The sequence below is a fragment of the Mustela erminea genome, chromosome 8, assembly GCF_009829155.1.
Source record: "Mustela erminea isolate mMusErm1 chromosome 8, mMusErm1.Pri, whole genome shotgun sequence".
In the NCBI taxonomy this organism is placed as follows: domain Eukaryota; kingdom Metazoa; phylum Chordata; class Mammalia; order Carnivora; family Mustelidae; genus Mustela; species Mustela erminea.
The window spans coordinates 38121422-38144822 of NC_045621.1; the positions used below are offsets into that span (position 1 = coordinate 38121422).

Sequence of the window (23401 nt, forward strand, 5' to 3'; positions counted from 1 at the left end):
CCAGGTGTGGAATTCAAAAATGTTGCCAGGCAGATAGGATCACTCAGAAGGTATAACAGGAATGCACAAGAGCAGATCTTACTGTGACCACGAGACGCAATTTAGTGGGAATTGGGAATTTAGTGGATCTGGGAAGGGGTAAGATTAGGCACCAGGAGGCAGACCCAAAGAGAAAGCCAAGAAACTGCTGTAAATGCTTCCCATAATAAGAGAAAAGAGAGGGAGAGAGAGCAAAAATTGTGTGCAGAAGAGAATATGGAAGGAGTGATGCTGTGCAGAAGAAAAAGAGGGACGCTGGGGTGGTTCAGTCCATTAAGCATCTGACTTTTGAGCTCAGCTCAGGTCTTGATCTCAGGGATGTGAGTTCCCAACTTAAAGAGCGAGCGAGAGAGAGAGGGAAAAAGAAAGTGTATGGGGGTAAAGAGAATAAAGGGCAATAATCACTTAACAGTGACAACAGTAGCAACACCAACCTTTCTCAAATTATAATGCTTATGGCATTAATACAGAAAATTATGGTTTCTTACTAAATTACTCTGACACAGCTATCCCTTCACAAGTACTCCTCGTTACAACCCTATGATAAGGTTTTGTTAGTCCCACTTTCCAGGGGAAGAAACAGAGACATGAGGATAGTTAGTGATTTGTGCAAGGTTGCATGACCAATCTAGGCTCGAATCCTCTTCTATACACCAGTAAAGGGCAAACGTGTTGAGTCCTCACTGCCTGGCTTCGCATTGGGCTCTACCTTTTGCTTACTTCAGCGACTTACTTACGTTCTGTGTTCTAGCGTGTAAATTGAAGCTACCAATATAGAAATCTATATATCTAAAATAAAGTTGTTGTGAGTGTTGTTCAAGAGTCCGATGTACACTGAGCAAAAGAAGCCAATCACAAGAGTATATGCTGTGTGACCCTATTTATGTGAGCATCAGGACAGATGAGCACAAGGACTTAATTGAAGGTGAAAAAAATCAGAATAGTGGTCGCTTACAGTAGTTGTAAACAGACTTGAAATCAGCACATGGGAACTCTCTGGTCTGGTGGAAATGTTCCAGGTGTTGAAAATGGCCAGTAAGTGCCACGGCTGCATTGGGGACCCAGTTGTTTTACATTTCAGTTAGGTGCATCACAATGGGAAAGAGGTGAGCAAGGCTTTGGTGAGCCCCAGGTGAGGTCCTTGGAGCTTGAACATCAGAGTTCAGCTTCAGCACACAGAGGTCTCTTTTCTGGTCACTGTCTGAGTCCTGCCATATTCTTGTCCCCTTTTCAGAGTCCTGTGAACACTCACTTCCCCAAATGAATAATGTCAGAGCACTGGAAGAGACATCCAGCTTACTGCCTAATGAGGGGCGAGGTAACTATCATTCAACTTACAATTCTGCCTTAAATCTTTGTTTTCTTATCTTTGCGGGAGGAAAGCCTGCATTTTGTCTCTGATCCCAGGCTTCTGCTAATCCCTCTCTCTACCTGAACTTACCTACCCACAGATGTAACAGACACCATGAGAAAAACGAATCTGAGCTCCTCAGTAGAGAGAGTACTCTTTGATGGAGAACATAGAAGGAAAACGAGGAAAAGGTAGCTAGGGTAACAGGACAAATCACACAAATGGATCCAATTTTCTAAAAGGAACATACATTCTTACCCTCAAGGGTGGGGAAGGGGGATGATTTTCAGTTAACTTCAGAGACCATTGAAAGGAATTTGGAGGTAGCATCCATGTACAGTCCATGTGGGAGACTGATCCCCTGGAGCTGGCCAGTGGGAGGCCCCTGGTACTGTAGTCTAAGCCTTGAGTGCTGGAAATGATGAGAGAGTTAATCAGGAGGATTTCAGCACATGGAGGGATAGAAGCTCAAGGTAAAGTGGGAGAAACAGTGATAGGCAGGGAGGAAGTGGGAGATGTAGCAGATAGTTTATTTAACTGAAAAATGGCTTAAGGATCAGAGATAAAAATTGAGAGAAAAATCTATAGTAAGAGCAATATGGAGTGGAAAATAAATACTAGAACATGGGGAAAGCTGGGGAAGTGCAAAGACACCTATGGAGAGAAATAGAATAGATGGAAACTAGGAGGCTGATAAATAGGGGACAAGAAGGAGAGGAACAGGTTGGGATGTTGCAGGTTTGGGGCCAGGGCAAGGGATAGAAGCACCTTTGGGCACAAGGGCTGACATTAGCTCTGAGTTTCCAGATCAAACTGTCCTTAATTATCAAAGTGGCACTTACGAAATGTCAGATTGTGATAGGCCTCTCCCCGAATATTTCATTGATTCCCAAAACCAAATCTCCACCCCAGGTCATCTTCAGAGCTCATTTATCCATGGACCTGAAGGCTAGGAGTCAGATAGATAACAACACTGGAATTCTTTCAAGAGCCTTAACCTTGGCACACCCCGAACTGAGAGCATTGTTCATTCTTCCTTGCTCAAGCTGGATCTAACTCCTCATTATTCTGTCCCTCAGTGATAGACTGCTGTTCACCTGTGTTTTTTTCAAGTTGGAAACCTAGCAGTTGCCCATGACTCTCTGGCCCTCAGTTACATTCCTGTCACTCTTCCAACATGGTCAGTTCTCCTTCAGAATATCTCCCACCTGTCCATCTGTCCAGTGTCCGGAGCCGAGTCTCTAATCCATGTCTCTGTCAACTATCGTGGTTCTCAGAGGCAGGCTTCTGCCTCCCTCCTCCCTCCAAACTTATTGCCATTAAGTGCATTATTTGCCCTTCAACTGAATGGGACATTTGAAAATAAAAGTTAGATTGTATTATTTTCCTACTTAGGAAAAATAATAAGTACTTCCTACTTCCTAATACATCAAGAATTAAATAAAAGTTTCTCTCAGTGGGGTCCAGCGTTGCCCCACAATGAGCCATCTGCCTATCTCTCCAGCCTCATCACCTGCCTGCTACACTATTACTTCAAAATAGAAGAAACTGAGTGGCTCAGTGGGTTAAGCCTCTAGCCTCTGCCTTCAGCTCAGGTCCTGATCTGAGGGTGCTGGGATGGAGCCCCGCATCCAGCTCTCTGCTCAGCAGGGAGCCGGTACCCCCCCCGCCCCCCACCTGCCTCTCCACCTACTTGTGATCTCTCTTTCTCTTTGTGTCAAATAAATAAATAAAATCTTTTTAAAAAATAGAAGAAAATTGGGGCGCCTGGGTGGTTCAGTGGGTTAAAGCCTCTGCCTTCAGCTCAGGTCATGATCTCAGGGTCCTGGGATCGAGCCCTGCATCAGGCTCTCTACTCAGCAGGGAGCCTGCTTTCCCCTCTCTCTCTGCCTACCTCTCTGCCTGCTTGTGATTTCTGTCTGTCAAATAAATAAATAAAATCTTTTAAAAATTAAAAAAAAGTAAAAAAAGAGAAGAAAATAGAAAAATAGAAGAAACTTTCTTCCCCAATGATTTTAATTGTTAGATATCTCCTTCACATTTGAGTTTTTTCATGTGCCTTGTTTAGAACTGTTTTTCTATTCCACTGCCCTTGGCGTAACTTCCTCCATTCTGGTTAAGCCCTACTTAACACAAGCCATCTTGGGGAGGCCTGTCTTTAGAGAAAGCTAGGCAGGAACAACTGAGAGACAAATGGTAGGAGAGGAGGAGCAGTATCAGGGGAAAACAAGGGGGAAAGTTGCAGGAGCAGAGAACAAGAGAGAAACACACCAAGAGAAAGAGAAGCTCCAAGAGACAGCAGCAGAAACTGAGGGCAGGGAGTGATTAGATTTACAGAATCGGAAAAGGGAAGAATAGAAAAAGGATGATGTGTAAGTAAGAAGAGGAGTATTTTCCCATGATGGGTGAATTATTCTCAGCCTCTAGTGAAAGCTACTGAAGCGAACATAACCTCGGGTCAGGTTGTCTTGTGGAATGGGGCATTTCAGTTTCTCAGGGTTTCTTGGTTTTTCTTATTTTCTTGCTGTGATTTTCCCTTGGTCATAAATTGAGATGTCGGTGAGATTTCCTTTTGAGATTCCTTTCTGCTGAGGATAGCGAGGACTGTTGGGGGACTAGTGATGAAGAAGAGCCTTGGAAGCCTTATGCTCCCCACCAAGGCGTGGGCCCAGCAAAGAAGTGGGGAAGCTTGCCAGTGTTCGGCTGCAGGGTGTCAGGCGGCTGAGTTTCAAGCTGGTGTTTCCTGATGCATTTTACCCTGAGCACACTCCACAGTGAAAAAATCCAGGGTGTTCTGGAATCCCATGAATCACATAAATGTTCCCAAATACACACTTGGGGAAAGATTTGCTGAAGAAGGGGGATGTCTTTCATTCTTATTCATACTAAAAACTTGGATTTATACCCACAGACCCTTTAGCTTCTCCAGAGAATAAAAACTAAGCATTATCCTATTTATTGATAATGTTATTATTTTGTGCCTAATACTGGAAAAAGCCCGGAAGAAACATAGTCCTTCAGATCAACGGCTCTCCACCCTAAATTAAAATTTTTGTCAAATAGTTTTTATTATGTTACTGTGATTTTCAAAGAATTTTGGCAAATAAGATATAATTTCATCTTCACAAACTTATGCATTTAGGGAGACAAACTATTGCTTCTTCCTATTTTATAGATAAAGAAATAGGAGCACTGCAGTGTATAAGCGTCTTTTACCAGGTCAAAGTAGTTACCCAAGTTGGAAGGACTATGGTAATCATCATGTGAGGCTGACATTCAGGGTGGCCAGGATCACCAAGGCAGAGTTCACACAGGGGAACCCAGAAAGTGTTCAGGTACTTAGGCCAGTGGCTCAGGGCCCAGTGTAAGAAGGCCCTCATCCTAACAAATATATTTCAGTAGTGAGAACAAGGAAAGGCAGAAAGAGCTGGCAGGATTGGGACTTACCATGTGGGAGGCAAGAGATCTAGAAAGAAAAACTGAGCCACGAGTAGGAAAACTAAGAGAGAGCAAGGAAGAGCCATGAATAAGAAAAAGCCCAAGAGGGAAGCCCAGGGATTCATGGAGATGTCCAGTCTTTCGTGGTATAGAAGAAACAGTGTGTGGTGACAGAACAATGAGAAGGAAAGGAGGTATATGAAGGATAACAGAAGAAGAAGAGCTAGAGGGAGGCTCTGGTGGGTCTTAGGTGAGGTCCTCCTTCCCAAGGAGAATCTCACTCGAGTGCTGAACACCAGAGTTCAGCATGAGGTTCCTGAGCTCTGTTCCCTTATTGTCACGTCTGGTTGGTCATTTTTGCATTTCCCTTCAGTTTCCTGTAAGCATAAAGCTCTCCAAAGGACAGATGGAGGTGATTTTAAAGAGATGTCTGAACTGCTACCAGGCAATGGGAGAGGTAATTATGATTTAAATGACCAGTTACTTCATTAAATTTGTTTGCCTGTTTGTATGCAACAAACATTTCCTTTCCTTCCCCCAGACACAAATATACACTTTGACTCAGCTTTCCTCAGGTGTGTGGGAGACAGAGGAGAAGGGAGGCTAAGCACCTTAATGGAAGGGCTCTAGGGTGAAGAATGAAGGGAACAGAATAATAAGAATGTAGACTGGGAGCACCAGTGGAGTTGATTAAGTAGGCCCAATTTTGTCTAAATGTATATGAGCTCTAAACTCTAGCAGGTTGGGGTTTGGGAGGGGAGAGATAATCTTTAACTTACTTCCCAGGGATTGCATAGGGTTCATGAAATACTAAGTATAGCAGAGAGAAAATGAGATAAGAGAATAAATAGGGAGATAATGGAGTAAAGAGATGAACTTCGTGGAGGAGCAAAAAGAGAGAAGTGCAAACAGATGGCAGAAGGCATAGACAAAGACACCCACAGCTTCATGGGGGCAGGGGCAGCAACATGTGGAGACAGGGTTAGAGGGAGAAGAGGGAAGGAAAGAGAAGGGAACTCAGACCTAAGAAGGCGCTAAAAAGGCAGAGCAAGCTCAATGGGTACAAACATACTTTTCTTCCCAAGGAGCAGTTCTCCTGTACTCTGAACATCAAGCTAGTGCTCTCTGAGTATTGGCCACATCCAGGCAGAGTCCACGCCAACTGTTTATCATGTTCTTTTTCTCTCTTCAGCGTCTTGCAAACGTGTGGCTCCACAAAGGGATGACGGAGGAGAATCAGAAGAGATGCCCAGATTACTACCTTACAATAAAGAAGGTAATTAGAATTTAAATGATCTGTTATCTAATTAAAGCTTTATTTTCCTATGTATTTTATTTTCAATGTAGAGGGACACCTTGTTTCATCCCTTCCCTATTCCCCTTTCATCCATCCATCCATTCATCCATCCATCCATCCATCCATCCATCCATCCTGACATATTCACATAGACAAACTATGCCCAGCTTCTGATTGCTTCCTTTGAGAGACACAAGCAGCGAAGAATGATCTCAGACTGCTTGGGGTTTCCCTGGGTATAGAACATAGACAAAGAAAGGGAGAGTGAAAAATATAGATGGAGTCATGAAATGAAACTCATGAAACAGGACCAAAGTGATTGGCAATTCTACTTAAATAGACATCAAGTCTAAATATAACCATGTTATCAGGAAGGGGAGATCGTTTCCAACCTATTTTCCCTGAGGCTATGCCAGGAACATGGGCATAATGGGAATAATTGCAACACAGAGAACTCATGTGAAAGAATTTCAAAATGTACCTGGCAAAGGGAAGGATCCTTGCTCATTTGCCAATGACCACAGTCCAGAACATTGGTGATATGGGGAAGGAATATGGACGTGGATGAAATACACAGAAAGTCTGAAATTTAAATGTTCAGTTTTAATTCTTAGGTTGAAAAATTAGAAACAGAACGTTAAGAACTAGAGAGAACAGATAGAAGCAGGGAAATGAACAACATTGAAGAAAGGAGATAAATCCCATCATTTTAGATAGGTAGAGAACATGATGTTAAGAGAAAAATGCAAGGTGGGGTGGGCGGGAAACACTAAGAAAAAGAAAGGGTGGAGGAGGGGCACAGAAGTTTTACATTAAGAAAAAGGAGATGAGTGAAAATTCAGCAGAGATGAACACTGTACAAGGGAAAGAGAAGATAGTTTGGGACATTGTAGGAATTGAGAGAAGTCATTCGTCGGAAACAAGTTTGCCACTAAGGGTGGAAAATGTTAGCCATGGTTTTCAAATTATCATGTCCCCAATTATCAATATGGTACCTGTAATATTCTCAGAGGCAGTGGGCCTCCCCACTGTCATCTTTGTCTGCTCCCATCTGTAACTTATGATCGCTAAACACCTGTCTGGCCCAGACTTGTTTTCTAACCTCACTCATCTCAGGGTCTGAATACAGTTGTGCAGGAGGCCTGAAGAACATCTCCATTTGGATGTTTTTCAGGAACCTCAATACAAGATACCCCCAATTGCACATGCCATGTTTCTTGATACCAGATCTCCTCCTTTCCTGGTGTTCCCTATCTCAGGACAGACCCCCATTGTTCCATTCCACAGGCAGAAATTTAGGGGTCATCAGTGACTCATCCCCTCCCTCAACTCACATAGCCCATCAGTCATCGAGATTAGTCAGCTATAACTCAAACTTGTCTCTTGCCCATCCATTCCCCTTCATACCCGAAACAAACACTCTAGCCAGATGTCTCTTCTCTCTGGAACCAGAGCAACAGCCTCTAGTCTCATATCTTCCTTCCAGTCATGTTCCCCTCATACACAATCTCTCCAGGTTAACTGGAGGACTCTGAAAATGCAGGTTGGTCTATTCTACTTTCCTACATTAAGTCGATAACTTCCTATTGTCAGAAGGATTAAATCCACTTTCCTCCCCATCGGTCCAGCCTCATGTCTGTCCTGCAATTACCTCAAAAATTTTATAAAACTTGTTTAGTAATTTTAATTATCTGATTACTCTTTCTCACCTGAGCTTTGGCACATGCTTGGCCCTGTGCTTGGACAGTTTACCTGCCCATTCACTCACTAATCTGGTGAAATCATGTAGATATTAGATACCATCTCAGAGATGCCTTTTCTGATCCCCAAGATAAGAGTCAGGAAGAAGAAATAAAGCACAGCACCAGGGAAGCATGATGGGGAAAAAAGGGAGGTGGGAACAGACATGGAGAAAGAAACAAATCAAGATAAAGAGGAGTGCCAGGAGATCCCAAGAGTGAAACAGAGGTGGAAACAGAAGAGGCAGACACATATGGGAAGGGTAAAAATGAGAAAGAGAACAAAGTGTGGAAGACAGGTGTGCAAAGTTTCTGACAGTCTCCATCAGATTACTGGGTTGTGGGAGACTTCCTTTTATCTTTGAAAAACTTTAAGACACAGGTATATAAACTGTTGTAACCTCTGTTTTGTGGATGGGAAAACAAAGCACAGAAAGGCATGCAGATTGTTTTTGCAAGGGCAAAGCAGAAAAGGCAGAGTGGGCAGCAGTGGATATGTCACTGAGGGAACAGTTGTGGGAAGCCACCTGGCAGTTAAGGTGGGGTCCTGTGGTCAGAACACGAAGAGGAAGCCCCAGGGGTCCCACACATTCCCAAAGACGTTGGGTCCAACATAAGACCTTCATTAAGAGGAAAACTAAGTTGTTAATTTTAGCTATTCTGACTGGTGTGAGGTGGTATCTCATTGTGGTTTTGATTTGTATTTCCCTGATGCTGCATGAGGTTGAGCATTTGCTCATGAGTCTGTTGGCCATTTGTGTGTCTTCTTTGGAGAAATGTCTAACTGTGTGATGGGTATTAAGGAGGGCACTTGAAGTAATGAACACTGGGTATGTATGGTAATGAACACTGGTAATGTATGCAACTGATGAATCACTACATTCTACCACTGAAACTAATAATACAGTATATGCTAATTAAATTGAATTTAAATAAAGAATTATTAAGAAGAGAAAAAAAGAAAAACTGGGTATGGGTTTCCAAATGTTTCAACTGTTTGACAACATTCTTAAGGGCCTGTGGACAGGAGAGTATTTTAACAGCCCCTTCTGCTCTAATAGAATGTAATCATCAGTCTTCCACCTCAGTATAAGAGAATTGTTTCTAGTGTTTTTGCGGCTGGGCCTGTTTCACCTCCTAAAATAAAAGTTTTCCTGAGTTTAAAAAAAATAAGGGAAAAACTGATGTTGGTGGGAGAGAAAGGGAAATACTGACAGAGAGCATTGGAATGGACTCAACCACTTGGGCTTGAAGACATCTAGAGTAAGAAAGCTTGACAGAGTAACGAGAGAAAATAGATACATTAAGGTCTAAAAACAAGAGATGGGGTAGAAGCCCAGACAATGGAAGAGATGCACAGTTAGGAAACAGATGTGTGGAGGCAGGAATGCAGGTGGGACAGTGAGAAGTGGACAGAGGAGATGTAACAAGATGGCAAAAAGCAGAACAAGACAATGTGGCTCCAAGGGGCCCCATGGAGCAGGCAGCTTGCTTTCCCATCCTGGTGGGGCATGGACATGATGAGGTCTGCTCCCATCACCCTCCATGGTCCATAATGTCCTTGTGTCTCTGCAGCGACCTATGATCCCAGAGTTTCCCCAGTGACTAATGAAGAAGAACTAGAGGAGATGCCCAGTCAGCCAGCAGAAGAGGGACAAGGTAATTTTTTTTTTTTTTTAAGCATTAAATGTTTTGTTAAATGCTTTGTAGCTCCAGAAGTTGGGAGATTTGTTCTCCTGATAAAAGATATCTCTTAAAAGTCCACTGTCAATAGTAGACTAGTTTCTTTCTTTCTTTTTTTTTTAAATTTTTAATTCTGATTTAAATTCCCAACTCTCTCAATAAGCTTTTGTTTTCTGATCAGCATGGAAAAAAAAATCTTGCCTTTCTCCCATCCTACCATTCTATTCTTCATATTCACATACATACAAGTAAGACTGTGTCCATTTTCTGTCTTGTTTTTTTCCAAAACTGTGAGAGAGACTAAGAATGATGGTGAACAGAGCTCCTGAGTTCTCAAGTCAGGGAGAACACAGGGAGACAGGATATAACAGAGGTAGGCTGGGGCACCAGAGCAGAAGGGCCTGGGTCATTTTATTAAATGTCCACAAAACCCCAAATAACAGCAGGTTATGGCAGCTGAAGCAATGAGATCATTTTCAGCCTACTTCCATAAGTATCAGCAGTATGGATATAAGTTTTGTGAATGAGTGACAGGTTTGCACTTTAAAAGGTCCGTAGGGAGATTGTTAGCATAGAGCTGGTAAGAGAAGGCTGTCTGGTATTGTGGTCCGTGTAAAAAGGGAAGAACTTCTGTCAGTTTGGGAGGAAGCATCTGTGAGAACAAGGAAAACAGATAAAATAAGGGAAATTTTAAAGCATCCAGAGGGAAAGACTCAGAGAAACAGAGGTAGAAAAGGAGAAAGTGAGAGACAACCTGGAAAGGGTGTAAGTTAATGGAGAAATGAGGTATGAAGATGAAAATTAGAGAGATTATATAATAATTTGGCAAATAAACATCAAAATAATAATAATGTGAAAGAAAGCTAAAGGAGACTATGTAGAGAAAGAGTTATATAAAAATAATTTTAAAATCAATAAGGAGTGGAAACTGCTGTATAGGGGAGAAGTTGGGATCTTATAAAGCTGAAGTACAAGTCTAGACATGAGCATCTTCCAACAAAAGGAGTCTATCTTGGTAGTGAGTTTTCAGATTTAATCTCCCCAGGTAGGAAGTGGTGCCCAGAACATAGTCAGAAACCAATAACCCTCTCCTTGGCTGTCTCAGTTACTCCCAGGTAATAGAATGAGTCTCAAGTGCATGCCTGCTAGGGACACCTGTCTCCCAAGGTCATCCCTCTGTGTACCTGAACGCATTTATCACAGGATCCTCTCCATTTAGATGACTTTCAGGAACTGACACTTCCAAAACTGATGCTAACAGCTTCTTCTGTGAAACTAGAAACTCCTTCTCCAGAGTTTGTTTCCTTGTTAAAGGGGACATGAATGTACCATTTCCTCTTGTTCCCATTCTCTCCATTTTCTTCACTTTAGCATGATTGTTATTTGCAAGATGTCAATCAGATCATATTACTTTCTGATGTAAACCCGGTGATCTTTGTTGTCTTAGGATTAAATCAGTTGTTCTTCCTGTGGTCTTCTGTGTCTCCACTCACCATGGTGCACCAGTCTATTGTTTCTGCCTCATCTCTCATGATAGTGTAAATATTTTCAGTGATTGCAATGTTATAATATTTCTTTTATATGTGGGCGTTAGAACAACTTTTCCTTGTGTGTGGTGGTGTTGCCTTGACTGGTCTGTTCCTTATCCCACCTCCTGATCAGGTTATACAGTACTATTTTAGGGATACCTCTCCTAACTTAGAAGAAAGGAAGCAAGAAAAAACTGAGTGAGATAGGGAAAGGTAATAAAAACACTAAAGAGTGTCAGAGGCACAAGAGAAAAAGATACAGAAGAAAAGGAGACAGAAACACATCCAAACAAAGAGAAGCACTTGGAGACACTGACAGCAGGAGATAAGGGCAGAGACAGAAGTAATAAGCAGGGACAATGGGAAACGAGGAGAAGTGGAGACAGAATTAGGTATACACAAGGGGAGGAAGATGGTGGATGGTCCTTAGGCTCTGGTGATGGCAACAGGGGTGAGTCAACCTGAGGCCAGGTGAGCCCAGAGATTGACCAGATGGTTTGTGAAAGGAACAGCCCCACCTAGCAGATTCCCGAGTGTTCCATGCTTTCTCTGGGAGTTTTCTCATGATGATCTCCCCTGGTTTGTACTGAGATGACTAGGGGTTTCATTCCTTTCTGCAGAGCATGGCAATGCCTACTGGGAGACCCGTGAGAAGAAGAGCCTCAGGAAGCTTTGAGTTCCCCACCAACATGTGGGCAAGATAAGGAAGGGATTGCCAGCCCTGGGCTCCAGGGTATCAGGCAGCTAAATTCAGAGCTGAACAGCATGGCCCTTATTGTTAGAACAGATGTATTCCCTCTTCATGTTGTGGTAGATAAATACTGGCAAAGACAGTGCCTTTTTTCCTTCACACTCTTTATGTCTATTTATAGGAAGGACTCAGTATTGTGATTTTAACCCCTGGCTACTTATTATTTTCTATAAAGAATCAAAAGTTAATTAAGTATATACCTAGTGCTTAATATTATTACTATATTGTCATAAACTTGTAGGCTTCAGATGAAATGTAGTTCTGAGATCTTCTTGTCAGAAGGAAAGATCAAGGGCTTTTGAACACAAATTATAGCTTTTGTCATCATGTTATTGGATTATTTTGTGCTTTTTATTTTTTTTCAATCTCCAAAGTACTTTGGCAAGTGAGGCTTTAGGACTTAGGCTAGGGAAACTGCTGTTATTTCTCCTTAGAGAAAGGCATGGAAGCACAGATGAAGATTACTTGTTTTTCCCTAAGATCAAGTAGGAGGAAGAACAGAGACCCATGCCCTGAGCATCTCATAACAGAGGTCAATGTGGGTCATGTAAGAAGAGTCCCAGGGGGAACAGAACAGGGCCTAAAGCAGAAAAACTTCCACTTTACAAGTAAAGAATGCCAGTTGGAAGGGGAAGAAATCAAGAGAGACAGTGACAGAAGGGGTGGACCCTGTTTTAGGGATTAGAGAGACTTGGAAGAAGAGAGATAGGAGGAATAAGCAGGAAAGAAATGATTAAGATCACCACTGAGGAAACAAAAAGATAGAAAAGTAAAGAAATAGAAGAAGTCGGGGGAGTGGAGCCCACAAAATCAAAGATGCACAAATATTTTCCTAGTGCAGAAGTGAAAATCTCTGGAGGAAGATCTATGGGAAGGAAATGGAGAAGCAGAGAGTAGGGGAGTCAGAGGAAGAAGGGCTCAGTTGGATCTCAAGTGGGGTCCTTGGAACAGATGCCCCTTTTCCCAAAGGGCAGCTCACCTGTGTTCTGAACATCCTGGCTCAGCTCATTTCCTTATTTCCCTTCATGGTCCTGTGATCCTGAAGCTCCCCAGATGATCAGTGAAGGAGAACCAGTGGAAGTGCCCAGGCAAGTGCTATGTGACGGGGAAGGTAAGTATAATTTCAATTTCCATTTTACCAACCAAATCTTTGTTTTGCTCTCTACAAGGGGGAAAATATCCCTTCTCTTCCCTCCTCCACTGATTCCCTTCCTCTTCACTTCTTCATATAGAAGAAATGTGTAAAGCCAAGTGAAAAGGGTCAAAAAGAGAGGGAATTAGGTGTATGGTAAGGGAGGGAGATGGGTGAACCATTCTCAGCCACTGGTGATAGTGACATGATCCATGTTAACTTCCAGGGCAGGTGAACTCAAAGGCAGGAGGGTCTGAGGTCAGGGACATTCCCACCTGGAAGCTACTTGAGCCACCTTGATTGTCAGGGTGGTTTTTCCTGCTATTGTTTCCATTGGTGGTATGCTGGATCCTCTAAGGGTTTTTATTCTGTTCAGCAGAAGGTAACAGTGCCTGTTTAGAAATGTGTGATGAAGAAGAACCTCAGGAAGACTTGAACTCATTACCAGAAAGTGAATCAGGTAAGGGAGGGCAAATGGCAGGATTTCCCTCTTTTTTTTTTTTTAATTGATGAATAGTATTCCATTGCGTATATATGTATCTACCTATCACATTTTCCTTATCCATTCTTCTGTTGATGGACATGTAGGTTGTTTCTGTGTCTTGGCTATTGTAAACAATGCTGAAATGAACATGGGGACACAGATAGCTCCTTGACACACTTATTTTGTTTCCATCAGATATATACCCAGAAGTGGAATCGCTGGATGATATGGAGGTTTTAATTTTTAGGTTTTTTTTGAGGAACCCCCATACTGTTCTTCATAGTGTCTATACCACATTACAATCCTACAAACAGTGCACCAAGACTTCCTTTTTCCCACATCCTTACCAGCATTGGTTATCTCTCATGTTAATTATCTCTTTTTCTTAACATCAACTCTGCCATATGGCATAACCTAAAAATAGAGGTAACATCTCATGATATTTGCAGTCCCTGGGGTCAGGGAAGGAAATATTGAGTGGACATTGAAACTTCTGCCTACTACAATGAGACTTAAGTACATTTCTAGAAAATAACAGTCCAGTTGAGCCACTGACTTTCCCAAGTAAATAATGTAACATATTCTTATCAAATGGGACATCAAACAAAGCTGAGCATAAATGTATTAAAGAAAAGAATCTGGCTTTAGAAAAGAGTTATAGTAATTGGGTTAGGTACTACAGAGAAGTGAGTTGTACCTACTTTGTCAACTTCAAATCATGCATAGTGTAGACATACTAATGTTCAAATCAATTATAAATTGATTATGTGTAGGAGAATTTTCTAGGAATTCTAAAGTTATTCTTCCTTTATATTTAATATGGTAGTTTCTTTCTTTTTAAATTAATTACTTAATTATTAATGATAGAAAATTTTATTTTTTTATTGTGTTATGTTAGTCACCATACAGTACAGCATTAGTTTTTGATGTAGTGTTCATTGTTTGTGTATAACACCCAGTGCGCCATGCAATTTGTGACCTCCTTAATACTCATCACCAGGGTCACCCATCCCCCCTACCCTTCTCCCTTCTAAAACTCTCCATTTGTTTCCCATAATCCATAGTCACTCATGGTTCCTCTCCCATTCTGATTTCTCCCCCTTCATTTTTCCCTTCTCCTAATGTCTTCCATGCTATCCCTTATGTTTCAGAAGTAAGTGAAACCAAGATTTTATTTAGTTATTGGAGAGAGAGAGAGCACAGGAGCAGGGGGCAGGGAAAGAGGGAAAGGGAGAAGCAGACTCACTGCTGAACCAGGAACATGACATGGGGCTTGATCCCAGGACTCTGAGATCATGACTTGAGCCAAAGGCAGTTGCTTAACCATCTGAGACACCCAGGTGCCCCTTAATCTGGTAGTTTCATTTGCAAAATAGATCCTTCCTATTAAATTTATGGAGATTTTTTAAAAGAAAAGAAACTGTTAGACGGTCTGAAATTAGCAGTTACTGGTTGGGACATGGGAACTTTTGGTCATCTTTCTCTCTCTTATAGAAGTACTACCAAAAGCATTGTTTACTTTTGACATGTCCAGACTTCTCCTTTGAAACTCAAAGTTATCTTTGGTGAAATTTTGCTATTTATTAAGAAAAGTGCAAGACTGATTCTGAGAGTACAAAGAGGAAGTGGAGTTCTTTCAGGGGGAGACTGTAGCTTCAACCAGGACACAGCCATGGCAAGTAGCAATGAGGTCACCACATGCAGTCCTTGATGAGAATTGTGTTCTGCAAGTGAATGGAGTATTGGGTTCATCCATTGAGCAGAGACTGCAAAGGGAACATATGATTGATAACATGATAGCAGTTGACCTCAGATTATTTGCTAAACAAAATGATTTTGTTTCTCAAATTGATGAGAGGTTGAGGAGAGGGACTCAAGGCCAAGGGTGACCAAATATTTTTGCACACACTAGCTACTGTCTAATGGACCCACATCCATCAATAAGTTTTGCATAGGGGACTTCTCAGGTCTGTGCCTCCATCTATTTGCTTTGGATCACTTCCTTCCAGCATTCAAGAAGCACAAGAAAATCAAGAGCAAACAAACACACATAAGAAAGCCTTTTGGAAAATAGACAAAAGTTAGAGTAAATGAAACAGTAGAAGAATAAAAAATATTAACAGAATATTTGCTAAATGCTACACCTCCAAACCAAAGTGTCTAACTACTTTGTGTCTAATTGCATATACATCTTTAAGTAATAAGATTAATTCAGGGGATGCCTGGGTGGCTCAGTCAGGTAAGCCACTGCCTTTGGCTCAGGTTGTGATCCCAGGATCCTGGGATCAAGTACCACATTGGGCTCCTTGCTCAGCGGAGAGCCTGCTTCTCTCTCTGCCTCCGCCTGTCACTCTGCCTGCTTGTGCTCTCTCTCTCTCTGACAAATAAATAAATAAAATCTTTTAAAAAATTAATTCAGAAATAAGAAATCAATGAAACAAGGCAGAGCTCAAGTCATTGTTGAGATGGATTGATCAGTCACCCAATCTGAGTCGGGCACAAGAAGCAGTGGATTGGGCCTATTGGCCCAAAGATCCCACATGGTGTTGCTAAACAAGAGTCTTCAAGATGGCTTGGTGGGAAATCCATTTTTGGAGGGATAGACCATCATGCCATATCTTGATAAGCAAGATGCATGGTGGAAGGAGGTCTGGTACTTAGAGAATATAGTTTCTTTTTAAAAGGAAATTGCTTTTAGATAGAGTTTTAGGAAGCTTGTAGTTCAGGATCTGCAGACTTTCAGACCTGGGGAGTGTTTATAACTAGGTTATCGTTTAGTCATAAAAACAGGCTTTCTGGAATGCGGCTCTTGCTGATGGGCTGATTTTCAGAAGTGTGAGGTTGTCACTGACTGGCTGGCTTTAAATGTGGTTAGTGATGTAAGTAGTGATGGACCAACTGGGATGAGTTTAGAACTGTTCTCATAATTACTTTTTACTATTTTCAAAGAATAGCTGTTTTTTTTCCTGAAAGGATAAGATCTTTTTCCTTTATTCTTGAGGCTACAGGTAGAAAAGTAGGAATAAAAGAAAGCAGAATGAGGTATAAAAGATGGGAAAAGCATGCCTTTGGCAGCTCTAGGTTGTGATTATTGGAGCAGGTGTAGTCTTCTTTTAGAAGGCAGTTCATTTTAGCTCAGGATATCATGGTGCAACATGAAAGCACCAGAAGCTCTTCCCTGGTCACTTTCAGGATCCATGGACTGTAATTTTCTTGCTTCTCTTTAGTATCTGGAAAACTAGAAACTCTCCAAATGAATAGAGAGGAAGAATCAGAAGAGCTTAGTTCCAGACTACTACTCTGTGATGGAGAAGGTAATTATGACTTAAAGAATAAGAAAAACAGAAATATATTAATCTCACAAAACAAACTGAGGGTTGCTGGGGGGAGGGGGGTTGGGAGAAGCGGGGGGGTTATGGACATTGGGGAGGGTATGTGCTTTTGTGAGTGCTGTGAAGTGTGTAAACCTGGCGATTTACAGACCTGTACCCCTGGGGATAAAAACATATGTTTATAAAAAATAAAATATTAAAAAAAAAAGAAAAAAGAAAAACAGAAACAGAGCTGATAAAGAGAAAAAGACAAGGGAGGGAAAAGGGAGACTTAAAGGAAAGGCCAGAGATGGGGATAGTCAATGGAAGATTTCAGAGGAAGAAGCAGAGAAGGGGTGATCAAGAAGCGTACAGAAAAGGGGGTACCTGAGGTAAATTAAAGTCTTCATACATCACAATTTTGGCCCAGAAGCTGAGCTACCAGCAGATGGAAATGAAAAGTGTTCCTGTGTTATGTGCTTTTCAAAAGATGTGCCAGAAGGTCCTGAAAGTAGCCAAACATGTGACATGATGGGTAAGGCCACCGGAGATTTGTGGTATGGGGAGTGGCTCTAGGGGCTGGGTAGTGGCAGGTGGTCCAGTCCATTCCAGTATCCTGTTCCCTGTTTTGTTTGACCTGACCCTTTTGGGAATAGTAGAGAGGCAAGAGATCATAATAAAGTTTTGTTTAACAGGATGGCCCTGCTGATTACACATGAGTGCTGTAGTAGAAATACACACTTAAAGATGGCAGTATCATGTTTACTACATTAGTCTACTAATAATGAACTCTTGCATTTATAAAGTGATTTCCATCCCTGTCACACCCAATCTTCTGTGGAGCCCAAGAAAGCTAAGCATACTTCTGCTAGTACATAGCAGTGTCTTTTTGTCACAACCTTAGAAAAATCTCAAAAGATAATTAGTGATGCCACTAGTGATGTCAAGAGGAAAGACTATCCTTAACTCAGCATATATTTGTGATGGATGCCCTCTAGCATGTTGCTGGTTTATCTAGTGATTTCCTGTAAATATTTATCTAGTGATTTCCTGTAAATATTTTCACATAAGATTTTGTTTAATCTTAATACCTGGACAAATGTTCCCGAGTGAAGTGAAGTACAAAGGTATTTCACAGTGTTTTTCCAAGGACTGTTGAGAAACAAAGGAAGACCTGGGGCCCATCTTGGACTCCTACTTCTGAACTCAGTAGGTTTTTAGTCCCTTCAGAAGGGAGAGAGAAATAACCCAAACATCTTATAAATTCAAGTCTTCTGCAGTATGAGTAATCCTAAAATGTGTAACTTTTGTTTTTAAGTTCTGTTTCCTCACCCTCACCTGTCAATTCTCTAGATACTGTGGATCTTGAAAACACCTCTTCTTCGGGAAGACTCAAGAGGAAGAGAAGTAAGAGTACATAAGATTTTACTTGCTTTTGATGTTAAAAATGAGGTTTTTAATGCTAGAATTGCATTATTACTATTTACAATATTAAGTGATGATAATATGCTATCTGCCCAAAGATGTCCATATCTTAATCTCTGGAATTTGTATTACCTATTATCTTACGTGGCAAAAGAGATTTTACAGATATAATCAAGTTAGGGACCTTGAAAGAGGAGATTGTTCTGGATTATCTGAGTAGACCCAATATAATGGAATAGCTCTTCCTAGCTGTGGAGAGAGGGGGAGTGGCCATGGAAGATAGTCACACAGAGATACCATATTGTTGGCTGGAGGAGGAGGAAGATGGAAGGAAAGAACCAGGAATATGGATGACCTCTGGAATCTGGGAAAGTCAAAGATATGTATTCTACTGCATAACCTCCAGAAAGGAATGAAAGCTTACTGGAATCTTTATTTTAGCCCAGAGAGACCCTTGTCGGACTTCTAATCAACATAACTGTGAGATAATAGATTTATGTTGTAAGTCACTAAATTTGAAGTCATGTTATGGCAGCAGTAGAAGAGTAATACAGACTTTGGTTATTGGAGGTGGAGTGCAATTGTAATGCATTCCTAAAAATGTAGAAATGTTTTTTGGAATTGGACAGTGGGCAAAGGGAAGAATCTTAAGTGGAATGATAGAAAATGTCTAGATTGCCTTAAGCAGTTTGTTAGAAATATGGGGCTGCAGACTCTGCTAGAGAAAGCTTGGAAGTGCAGAACATGGTAGAGAAAACGTATTTTGTCTTAGAGGATATCCAAATCATCATGAGGACTTGGTAGAAATATGGAAGTTCAAAGTGTCACTGGTGACACTTTGAAGGAGATAAGGAACATGTTTTTGGAAACTAGAGAAAGGGGAAGCCTTAGTATGCAGTGGCCAAAAGCTTAGCAAAATTCTGTCCTGCTGATAGTGTGGAAGGCCAAATTTTTTGGATATATAGCTAAGGAGGTTTCTAAGCAAAGTGATAAAGGTGCCACTGGTTTCCACTTTGCTGCTTATAGTAAAATGCAAGGGGAAAGAGGTAAATTGAAGGAAGAACTGCTTAGCAAAAGGAGTCAGGATTTTTTAAAAAATTTTTATTACTTTTCAGCGAAACAGTATTCATTGTTTTTGCACCACACCCAGTGCTCCATGCAATCCGTGCCCTCTCTAATAACCCACCACCTGGTTCCCCCAACCTCCCACCCCCCCACCCCTTCAAAACCCTCAGATTGTTTTTTTTTTTAAAGATTTTATTTATTTATTTGACAGAGAGAGATCACAGTAGACAGAGAGGCAGGCAGAGAGAGAGAGAGAGGGAAGCAGGCTCCCTGCTGAGCGGAGACCCCCAATGCGGGACTCGATCCCAGGACCCTGAGATCATGACCTGAGCCGAAGGCAGCGGCTTAACCCACTGAGCCACCCAGGTGCCCCCCCTCAGATTGTTTTTCGGAGTCCATAGTCTCTCATGGTTCAGGATTTGATGATTTGAAAAGGTCTCAGCCTTTCCAAGCTGCAAAAGGTGCTAAAATTTGGAGCTTCACTGTCAGGAAAAGTGTGGTCTGTAGTGATAACCAAGAGTATGGCCTTACAACTTTCTGCTAATGTGCCAGAAGTAGTGAGCAGTCAGCGTATCCAGTCAACGAGGAAGAGGTTCTTTGAAGGGATTAAGTATGTGACTCACAGATCCCCTCATCCATGTCCACAGAAGTAAAACAATAGATACATGATTGTATAGGAAAGATCTGTGGAAGGGTCTGTCTAATGGAGGAGATCCCCGTGACATACATGGGAGTGCTATGATCCTTAAGGATCTTCTATCAACAGAAGCAGGGATCCAAGTCCTAATCTCTGGAACCTGTAACTGATTACTTCACATGGTAAGAGACTTTGAGGGTGTGATTAAGCTAAGGATCTTGAGACGGGGAGACTGTCCTGGATTGTGTAGGTGGCTGCAATCAAGTCACCTGGGTCCTTCAAATCCTGTAGCCTCCAGTGAGGAACAAAGCCCTGTAGACACCTTGGTTTTAGCCCTATGAGATTTGTGTCAGATTTCTGCCATTCAGAACTGTAAGATAATAAGTTTGTATTCTTTTAAGCCATGAAGCATATGGCAATTTATTACAGAAGCAATAGAGAACTAACACTTTTCATAAGACCAAAAAATGAAAAAAGGAATGTGGTTAGATCACATCTTTTAAGATAGCAATTTACATTTTTTTTTCAAAATGCTCACATCCATCTTTCTTTCTTTCTTTCTTTCTTTCTTTCTTTCTTTCTTTCTTTCTTTCTTTCTTTCTTTCTTAATATATGATCTTTGTTGGGTTTCTGGATGGTGCAGTTGGTTGAGCATCGGGCTCTTGGTTTTGGCTTGGGTGGTGATCTCAGGGTCATAGGATCGAGCCTGGGGTCAGGCTCCACACTTAACTCGGAGTCTGTTTGGGTTTCTTTCTCCCTCTCCCTTTGCGCCTCCCCACCATGTGCATGTGTGTTCATATGCTCTCTCAAATAATAAATAAATTAATCTTTAAATATTAGAAAATAAAATATATGATCTTTGTAAACTTTAACATATATCTTTCCAGATTTTTTTCTAGGCATATATTAACACATTTAGAATTTTATCATAAATCTGAATAAATCTATTCATACAGTTAGATTTTCTTTACTTTAGAGCAGTATTTCTTGCACAAAACTTTACAAACATTTAACATTTTACCTGTAACATTTTACCTGTAAAAGTTTACCATTCATTCCTGTTTTAATTTGCATTATTTTCATTTTTGTTGTGGTTGAGCATTTTCCAGTTATTATTGGTCATTTGATTTCCTCCTAAAAATGCTTGGTGCATGTGTCTTGCTGGTGATACAATCATGCTGGCTTTTTTTTTTTTTTTTTTTTAACCATGCTGAACAAGCATAGAACTAATAATATATATACTACATTTTGCTGATATATGTTGTTATTTTGCGTTGTTAATGTTATTCTTTTTGGTTGGTATTATCTTTTGTCTTAAGGAAGCTGGAAAATTTTATGTAGTAAAATCTGTCAGGCTTTTGTTTTATGGTCTCTAGCCTATACTTAAAATTTATGGAGATATTTCCCACCTCAAAATTTTAAAAAATATTTGTATTTGCTTTCAGAATATCAGAAGTACTTAATACTTTTTAATGTTTATACCTATATTTCACATTTTTTGTGTATGATGTGAGACACTAATTTCAAGAAATAACCCCAATGTTTTTTCTTTATGACTTGAAATGTCCTTTTTATGTGCCTTTCCTTATATTCTTGGATCTGTGCCTGCACTCTGAAACACTGGTTTGTTTATTTCTACTCTGAAACACTGGTTTGTTTATTTCTAATGCATAGCAATTGGTTTAATTACAAAGCTCTCAAGTATATTTTTCTATTCCTACTCTTTATAGTTTCTTTTGCAAGGAAAAAAGTAAACAATGCAGGGAGGAACATCAGAAAAGAGATTTCAAAATTTTTCACCACTTTTGTTCAACATAGTACTAGAAACTCTAGCAACAGCAATCAGAAAACAAAAAGAAATAAAAGGTATTCAAATCGGCAAAGAAGAAGTCAAATTCTTTCTCTTCGCAGATAACATGATACTTTATATGGAAAACCAAAAAGACTCCACCCCCAAACTACTAGAACTCACCAATTCAGTAATGTGGCAGGATACAAAATCTATGTACAGAAATCAGTTGCTCTCTTATACACTAACAATGAAAATATAAAAAGGGAAATTAGAGAACCAATTCCATTTACTATAGCATCAAGGACCATAAGATACCTGGGAATAAACATAACCAAAAGGTAAAGGATCTGTACTCGAGGAACTACAGAACACTCATGAAAGAAATTGGAGAGGACACAAAAAGATGGAAGAGCATTGTATGCTCATGGATAGGAAGAATAAACATTGTTAAAATGTCTATACTGCCTATAGCAATCTATACTTTCAGTGCCTTCCCGATTAAAATTCCATCGGTGTTTTTCAAAGAGCTGGAGCAAACAATCCTAAAATTTGTATGGAACCAGAAGAGACCCCAAATTGCTAAGGAAAAGTTGAAAAAGAAAAACAAAACTGGGGATATTATGTTGCCTGATTTCGAGTTTTACTACAAAGCTGTGATCCAAGATAGCATGGTATTGGCACAAAAACAGACATAGGCCAGTGGAACAGAGTAGAGAGCCTAGATATAGACCTGCAACTCTATGGTCAAATAAACTTTGACAAAGCAGGAAAAAATATACAGTGGAAAGAAGACAGTCTCTTCAATAGATGGTGCTGGGCAAATTGGACAGCTATGTGTAGAAGAATGAAACTCGACCATTCTCTTACACCATACAGAAAGATAAACTTGAAACGGATAAAAGAACCTAATGTGAGGCAGGAATCTGTCAAAATCCTAGAGGAGAACTTAGGCAATAACCTCTTTGACATCAGCCACAATAACTTCCTTCAAGATACGTCTCCAAAGGCAAAGGAAATAAGAGTTCAGTAATCCTGGCTTGCTTATTGTGATGAGTTTTAGAATCAGTCAAGATTTTCCCCCAATACCTCCCCAATTCTGTGAAAATACGTTGAAATTGCAGATTAGTTTGGGTAGAATTGAAGGAGAATGAACCACACATTTTTTCCAGATCACCTTTTATGTTCTTCGAAGTTTTAGTTTTCTTTCTGTAGATCTTGCACATTTTTACTTTCCTTATGAGCTTTATTGAGATATAATTTCATACACTAGCAGTCATCACTGTTAAGGGATGACTAGATGAGTTTTAACAAATGTGTTGTCATGTAATGCTGCAGTCATCACATGTAACATCTCCATCATCCAGTGAACCTGTGTCCCTTTTCCTACCCTCTGGCTCTTGACAACAGCTGATCTGTTTTTATCACTATAGTTTTATCTTTTCTGGAATGTCATATAAATGACTTCATACAGTACACAGTTTTTCAACACGTGGCCCCCCTTTTTTAAAGATTTTATTTACTTATTTGACAGAGAGAGAGAGAGAGAGAGAGAGCACAAGCAGGGGGAGTGGCAGGCAGAGGGAGAGGGAGAAGCAGGCCTCCCACAGAGTAGGGGAAGCCTGATGTGAGACTCTGTCCCAAGGCTCCAGGACCATGACCTGAGTGAACTGAAGGCAGTGGCTCAACCAAATGAACCACCCAGGTGCCCCTCATGGCCCTTTCATTTAG

The 23401-nt window shown here is 40.8% G+C and overlaps 1 protein-coding gene across 18 annotated transcripts in view; it reads left to right on the forward strand.

The window, feature by feature from the left end:
• Positions 1-23401, forward strand: part of SP140 (SP140 nuclear body protein) — a 73209-nt gene that overhangs the window by 24520 nt on the left and 25288 nt on the right. For 15 of the 18 annotated variants that reach the window (XM_032355108.1, XM_032355110.1, XM_032355105.1 and 12 more), the window contains 6 exons: positions 1274-1357; positions 12873-12938; positions 13336-13419; positions 16671-16757; positions 17185-17289; positions 18108-18161. In XM_032355108.1, the coding sequence (XP_032210999.1) occupies positions 1274-1357; positions 12873-12938; positions 13336-13419; positions 16671-16757; positions 17185-17289; positions 18108-18161 (480 nt within the window). The remainder of the gene's footprint in view (positions 1-1273; positions 1358-12872; positions 12939-13335; positions 13420-16670; positions 16758-17184; positions 17290-18107; positions 18162-23401) is intronic. The other 3 variants (XM_032355114.1, XM_032355113.1, XM_032355122.1) reach the window with 3 other exon arrangements.